The 8,065-nt window shown below is 32.8% G+C and overlaps 1 protein-coding gene across 1 annotated transcript; it reads right to left on the bottom strand.

The window, feature by feature from the left end:
* Positions 1-1,854: 1,854 nt before the first annotated feature.
* On the bottom strand, positions 1,855-8,033 carry LOC145258125 (cytochrome c oxidase assembly factor 3, mitochondrial-like). The gene is made up of 2 exons (XM_080115869.1): positions 7,787-8,033; positions 1,855-2,048 (listed from the first exon to the last, which is right to left on the bottom strand). Exons 1-2 carry the CDS (start codon positions 7,977-7,979, stop codon positions 1,969-1,971), a joined length of 273 nt encoding a protein of 90 aa, XP_079971995.1. The 5' UTR covers positions 7,980-8,033; the 3' UTR covers positions 1,855-1,968.
* Between the last annotated feature and the right edge of the window lie 32 nt (positions 8,034-8,065).

Here is an 8,065-nt window from a genome sequence, read left to right as displayed (position 1 = left end):
ACAGAAATTCATCCGATAAATATCGAAAATTGAAAAAAATCCGATCTTAAAAATAGTCTTTCTTTCTTCTCTTATAGATAAAAAAGAACTTTTACAATGGAATATTTTACGTTACACCAGTGTAACGTAAAATATTCCCCCGTAAAAATTCATAAGAGAAGAAAGAAAGACTATTTTTAAGATCGTCAAGCCCAATTATCAGCCGAGTGATATTGTAAACAAACTGACGGAATTTGATGAATGACATTATCATTATTTTTTTTTTTTTTCAAATTATTTCTTGTAATATATAATAATAATAATCAATCGAGGATTGATTATTATAATACATATACAATTTGCATAAATTAAAATATCATGTTTAAACGTATTGTATGATTGGGCAATGCTGGACGCCCAGCAATTTTAGACATTATACATCCAGGGCAATGTGTTAAATTGTGGAGGGGGGGGGGTTATATAAGACCGTGTATATACAGCACTAAATAAATGTATGTATGTGTGTATATAGTCGAATTGTATGTGTTTTTTACATGGTAGTCATTACTTATAAAGGCCTGGAAGCCACTCGAGGATAAGGGTTATTGCGTGTACATTAATCAATGGGATAGTATCGTAGTAATCGTTAGTAATGGAGATTTGATAAAGTGTCTTACTTAAGGGGGCGGTTTATCAGGAATTTGTTTATGTTGGACTTGAAGACATTCAAGTTGTAGTCAGGTGTGAAGCCGGCAAATGGAAGAGAGTTCCACTGGTGTGCACTTCTAAGAAAGAAGCTTTGTTCATGGAATCTATGTTTTGATTTAGGCACAGATAAAGAGTGGAGAAAATTATTGACAGTAGTTTCAGCCAGACGGGTGTTTCTCGTGAAAGATTGGCGAGGGGGGACGAGAGATTGGAGCTCAGACGAGCGCTTGCCGGGGAAATAATAAAACAAAGACGTGTTTATACATGTTTGTGACGTAGTTACATCGCGGAGAGGTTCTATATATATGTGTGTACTGTTTGTATCGTGATGTGTTTGAATGCGTATACGTGGCACTTCTGCATGTTTTAATCATAAACGGACCATATGTATGCATGTACGTTGTGTAACAGACTGCTGTCCTTGTATCCTAAATGCCTATTTTAGCAGCCCGTTATTCATCTAGGTGATGGTGCATGCGTTTCAGAACATATAACATAACAACATACCTGTTCTGCTATTGGTTCGTCAACAGTCCTTGAGAGAGCTGGAAACTGTTAGAAGGAACACACAAAACAGGACCCAAAGACAATATGAGATTTTATGTATTTATTTCACTCCCAGGTATTTGTCATAGCAGAGAAGTGATCGTCGATCTTGGCTTGGGGTGGTTTTTCTACGTTTCCATTCTGCGCCCCCCCCCTCATGGGGAGACCCATTTTAGTCCATTTGTCTCTCTTAGCATCTTAAATCCAACTCAACAATGCTTGTACAAACCGGAACACGTGACATGCTGCATGTCACTTCCAATCTCTGTTCACATCTTCTGGTGCAAACTTGACCACTCACAGTTTGACATGTTGTCAAAACATGACTTTAAATCTTGGTTGTCCACTCATCGATAGATAGATAGATAGATAGATAGATATACAGATTGATAGACAGACAGATAGATAACTAGACAGATAAATAGATAGATACACAGATAAACAGATAATTTACTGCTTCTGCCTGGCGACTCTCTAACAAATGCTGATTCAAAAAATACCAACTCTGCAGGGTTTTGTTTTATATTTTAAACTTTTAGCAATACATACATACATACATACATACATACATACAGACGTTTGCTCTTTATATAAGAGATGAACCAAATGTAAAAAAGCAAGTTATTTAAACATGAAAGATTTATTGTGGTTCTTATATTACAGTGTTCTTCTTTTCTTCTTAAAATATACACAATGATCGAAAAAACAAAAGAATTCTCCCAAAATAATTCTACATCATAGTTCTTTCTTTGATGTAGGCACCGTGTCGAAATCCAGAAATTTCTCTTGTCGTACCGCTGCCATAGAATAAATATCTGAAGAAAATTAAGGGAAATAAACATAAATAAAATAAACATAAATAAAAAACAAATAACAAATCTAAATTTATGTTTCCGAAATTTTGAGATGAAGATTTGATTATTGGCATTCTTTGGAGTACTGTTCTCATCTTGAGTGTTATTTTCACGTTTCGGTCGATGTAACCTCCAAACTAGATTTCTTCTTTTTTTTTTAATCTATGTATTTGGTGAAATTCAGTTGTAAATTACACTCTTCTGGAGGTTGAAGGTTCAATCATCAGTGCGGGTGACACCCAAAATACAATTGCGAATTACTTAAGACTTCTATCCAGTCATGGCTGACAAAACGAGAGCATGCTACCTACCCCTGTGGATTAAATAAAGGGTTCCGTTGAAATTCTGTGCAGATTCCAGAGTTTGATAGAAAGATTCCCAGATTTTGACAAGAAGGTCAGAGGTTGCATCAGCCAAAAAGTTGTGTTCAAAGAATTGCAAAATTCAAATAATACACATAAACAATCGTAATCTAAAACCTTCAGAATTTCACTATATTTTTCATATTGCTTTAACCCCTCTCCTCTCATCATTATTGAATTTCACATTTATGGGATTTAGGCCCCACACTAGAGAATTAACTAGTCTAGATCATTAATGTCCACCGGTGGTCCACAGCTTAATTTAGTTATCAAAAATTTTTTTTATATCTTTGATTTAAAACATTTTAAGTCCAATAAAATGTATTATATATATATATATATATATATATATATAGTAATTAATAAAATATATATGGTGATTAAGCTACACTGAATATTCGGTGTTTCATCCACTCTAGGACTCCTCAGGCTTATGCGCGAATTCTGTGGTTGTTTATCGTTTTTATTTTTATTTTTTTTTCGTTTTGAGCACTTTTGAAGTAAATACTTAAAGTTTACGCATAAATCTATACTTTCGTATATTAATTTTATGTGAGTAAATTAAGTAGTTATATATATATATATATATATATATATATATATTGAAGAAATTTGCATTATTTACATTTTATTTTATAATTTCATTATGCAATTTGGATTTTACAAAATAGCAGCAGAAAAAGGCCCTCCTGCGAAAAAAATAAATAATAAAAGTGAGACAAAGTGATGACTTCTTTTTATTAGGATTTGTCAAACAAGTTGATGTCAATAAACCAGTTTGTATTGAATGTGGTTTTGTTATGAGTAATGATTCCATGAAGAAGGCAAAGTTAGAGATTCACCAGAAAACAAAGCATCCATTATCTGTTGGTAGAGTAAAAAATATTTTGAGTTAAAATTGAAAGCTCAATCTGTAAAATTAGTTAACTTCTTCACAAAAGTGAACGCTTCTCCAGCTAAGATATTAAAACCTAGTTATATTGTGTCACACACAGAATAAATGTATCTTTTTTTTATTACAAGTCGCCACTTATCAAGGCTCAAAGGCCACCCAAGGATAAGGGTTAATGAGAGACGGTCGTCATTGGGACAACAGCGTAGTAATCGTTAATGGTGGAAATTGGTGATAGCATGATTATTTAAGAGGGTGGCTCAACAAGAACTTGTTTAAATCAGACGTCAAGACAACCATATTGTAGTCGGTTGGAAAGTAAGTAAGCAGAACAGAGTTCTAGGAAAGAAACTTTGTTAATGGAATCTGTTTAGATTTAGGCACAGAGAAAGGGTGAAATTGTTGATAGTGGTTGTAGTTAGAAGAGTGTTTTCGTGAAAGTTTGGCGAGGGGAGAGCATAGATTGAAGCTCAGACGAGCACTTGCCCTGAAATAAAACAAAAGCAACAATTTACAAAAGAAAAAAGAAAATAAAACACTAAGGGTAAATTTAAAATGACGCACGTGCGCCAAAAAGTATGTGCGTGTATTGCTTAATATCTGAAAAACTTGTTTGTGATAAATTTAAATGCGATATTTCTTTTCAGCATACCTGAAAACAATAAGTCATCATTAAAGGTGATTGTTAAGGTGGGAAGTAAGTAAAAATTTTCACAAAATTATTTTTACGGTTTTGCAGAATTTGAACTGGAAAAACAACTTTGGTGCTTGTTAAGATAGGGTTGACAGATCGATTTTTCTTTTAAATATGTCGTTTTAAGCAAATCTTGATCTGAAATGGAACACGTACATCAAATCTGTTGCCAAGGCCGCTGGAAAAATGGTAGGATCCTTCTAACGATCCAGTAGATATCTCATTGCTGATGCAATTCTCTATCTATATAAGAGCCAGGCACATCCAAGGATGGAGTACTGTTGCCACATCTGGGCAGCAGCTGCTAGAAAGGACTTGTCCTGCCTTGATAGAGTTCAAAGACTTCGTACCCTCATAGGAGATGTCCTTTTCTCTTCCCTGCAACCTCTATCTCACAGAAGAGATGTTGTGAGTTTGTCTCTGCTTTATCGTTATTTTCATGGCAAGTGCTCGACTGAGCTTCAATCTATCGTTCCCCCCTCGCCAAACTTTCACAAGAAATACCCGTCTAGCTGAAAACACTATCCAGCTGACTACAATATGGTTGTCTTCAAGTCCAACGTAAACAAGTTCTTGATGAACCGTTCCACTAAAGTTAACAAATTTACCGAATTTTGATTACTAATGATTACTATATTGTCCAATTGATTACTGTACACTTTTAACTCTTATCCTCGAGTGGTCTCTGGGCCTTGATAAATGGTGATGCCTATGTAAAAAAAAAGAAGACAATAAAGAGTTCAATTGCAGGGGACATAACTTACATAACGATGACTTTTTTTTTTTTTTTTACTAAAACACAATAGCAGTTGTTCTCAATGAATTTTCATAATTTTCGGATATACTATTTTGAACATGACAGTTAAGTACATAATATTGTCTTTGCTTAAAACGCCATATTAAAACAATTGAGTTGACTATCTCAACAAGCATCACAACTTTTGTCAAACTAAACCTAATACTTAGTTTATGGTTTAGAGTTATATTGAGTTGAGGTTATGGGAGAGAACAGTTCGTTTCATGTTCTGTAGAAATAATGAAAAAAAAATTAATGGCGAAATAATGTTTTTTTTTGCTAAAAGAAATATAGCTATAAGCCCTTTTACTAGAAAATTATAAAGTTGAGTTATCGTCCTTTCTCGACTTGTTTATAAAGATGGCAACTATATTTTTTCAGGTTTAGTTTTCATTGTAACATTTCACTAGGTGTAACAGAATTTTTGACACCCCTAACAGAAAACTCCAAACAAAATATAAAAAACTTGTAATTTCTCTTTTTAAAGTGGGTTGTTTATTTTCTGTATGGAATATACTTCCAAAATAAACTATTAAAGTTGTTTAAAACATAATAGAAATTTTTTTTATTTAAAAAAAAAAAAAACTGTACCGGTGCGCATTCAACCAGCCATTCTTTTTAACGTATGAAATCAATTGAATTTTACGAGTGAAATTTTTTTTTCAATTTTTAAACTTTAAAAATCTATCAAAATTTTTCTATTGGTTAAATTTTTACGATATTTTCAGTCAATGTGAAATTTTATGCTCTTTCCAATAAACCGAATCTAATATTTTAGACAAAGGTTTTTTTTTTTAAATTCACCCCCCCCCCGCCCCAATTTTGAAATGTCTATTAAAATTTAAATAATTAAAATTAAAGATAGATGTCCTCCCGAAAGATAGTAAGTGGATTTATTCAAGTTCATATACGGCATTTTTAATGGCCGATTATTCTGATACACCTAGCATTTCACATGTATAATAAAAATGGCTATAACTTAGTGTTTTAAGGTTGTAATAATAATCATTTTCGGTAATCTCCAAAAATACCGTTATGGCTTACAACATGGCCGCCAGAAGAGTCACGTGATCCGGTTGATCCAAAACATGAATCGTGCAAATGGAAAACGCAGCCTTGAAGGCAAACTTTGACAAACAATCACAATTTGTTTGTATTTAACTTTTTGGTGATATAATGTTGTTATAAAAATAGGCAAACTTTGAGAAACAATCTTAGGTTGTTTTTAGTTAAAACAGTGTTTATAAAAAGTATTTTATTCAGAACAAACAAGTGGTCGACTAGGTGTATCAGAATTTTAGGCGGAATTTTTGACACCCCCAACAAAAAACTGCGAATAAAATATATAAAACTCATAATTTCTGTTTTTAAAGTGGGTTGTCAATTTTCTTTATGAAATATACTTCCAAAATAAACTATTACAGTCGTTTAAAACATAATAGAAGTATTATTTTTTATTTTTTAAAAACAATGTTTACAAAATGTCTACGCACGTTCGTAGACATTTTGTAAACATTTAAAAAACAAACAAACTGTGATTGTTTCTCAACAAAAAATTAAATGACCGTTCTAAATAAATTATTTATTATTATGATATTGAAAAACTGTTTTTGTACTTAATTATTATGCTTGTTTGTCAAAGTTTGCTTTAAATTTGCGTTTTCCGGTTTCGTAATACGGCGATTCATGTTTTGGATCAACCGGATCACGTGACTCTTCTGGCGGCCATGTTGTAAGCCCTAACGGTATTTTTGGAGATTACCTCATTTTCTTAGTTTTTACTAAACCATGATTTTAGTAAAAATAAAATAAAAATTGTTTAAGAAGAATGCGGAAATACATTTCACTCTACATAATTTCGGTGACTGAAATAGGAATGAACCATAAATCGCAGTCTTCAAATCAAGTCTTGGATTATAAAGTAAAGAAGAAAAAAAAAGTTTTTATGTAGGTTGTTGAAATAAGTATACCGTCAAACGAATAGGTTTGCAATTCTGAATTTTTTAGATGAGATGTGAATGCTTGTGTTATCTTGATTAATCGGACCATTATTCTCATCCTGGGTGTTATTAGCACAACGTTTCGGTCGCTGCAACCTGCGACCTTCTTCAAATGTTGAAAACATGCTTCTTTTTCTCTAACAAGGAAAAGAGCGTTGTAATGCATTGCAGAGCCTCTGCAATGCATTACAAGAAGTTTGTTTTACAATAGATTAAAGTACGAAAAAGAGGTCATGGTCAATATACATATATAACAAATAAATGTTATCAAAGGTAAGATAAGTTATTCTTCTACCTAAAAAGTATTTAGTGTTTTTACTTATTTTAAAACGTTTATTCGGTTCGAAAAAAAAAGGGTACTCATGCAGAGAGTGATCCGATCCGTGCTGAAATAATAACGTTATTTAAAATGCCATTCTTAACATGGGGAGGGGAGGGTGTTTTGTACATATTCTGTACTTTAACCTTACGCTTGAATAAAAAACATAAAACTTTAATTAAACGTGGAAATACGATTTAAAAAATAGAGCGGATCACTCTCTGCATTAGCACCGAAAAAAGTAATGTTGAGTGCTGCTTCTGCTGCTACGCGAGAACAAGAAAAATGTCCGCAACTTGAATCTTACCCTTTTTCTGAAGTCTCAATAATGACTTAAAAATAAATAAAACAAAATACTGTTAGAACATCCACCCAATAAATGTTATGTTAAATATTTCATCCCAGTCATCCGTAGAACAAAGCGAAGAAGCACCTGCTAATAACATATCGTACATTTTTTTGTACTTTTTTTTCGAAATGAATAAAAAAAAAATCTGCATTTTATTAAATAAATGACAAAATAACACACAAAAATTATTATTAATGATAATCATTCCAATGTTATTATATCATATAAGTATGAATTATCGAAAGACACGCACCAAAAACCCGCAGAGGTTAAACAGTAAAGGATACAGATCGAAAGTACGCATCCACCAATCAGGAAACCCGTGAAAAGATTTCGTTTCTTTAAATTCTTCACGCTTTTCGCCCGTTCCCTGTTAATTTGTTCTAATTTCCGGATGAAATATTTCTGGGAGTCAGTCATGGTTTGAAATTCCTTTTGCATATTTACTTTCGGCATACGATCGCTGTTATGGTTCGCCATGTTGCTGCAGGTCGACAGGAAGTCGACTCTTTCGACCTGATAAGGAATAACTAATGCAGAAGAAGGAGAAAAAAAATGAAGCGTGT

Source organism: Euprymna scolopes, chromosome 33 (genome assembly GCF_053919585.1).
Source record: "Euprymna scolopes isolate OS-2025 chromosome 33, ASM5391958v1, whole genome shotgun sequence".
In the NCBI taxonomy this organism is placed as follows: domain Eukaryota; kingdom Metazoa; phylum Mollusca; class Cephalopoda; order Sepiida; family Sepiolidae; genus Euprymna; species Euprymna scolopes.
This window is presented reverse-complemented; position numbering and strand designations above follow the sequence as displayed.

What these genes read in the sequence shown, in the direction of transcription:
- LOC145258125 (XM_080115869.1), bottom strand. Translation starts at nt 7,979, where the DNA reads ATGGCGAACCATAACAGCGATCGTATGCCGAAAGTAAATATGCAAAAG. An exon ending in TGGATGCGTACTTTCGATCT is followed by an intron (nt 2,049 to 7,786) that starts GTATCCTTTACT and finishes AATTTTCTTCAG; the next exon opens with ATATTTATTCTATGGCAGCG.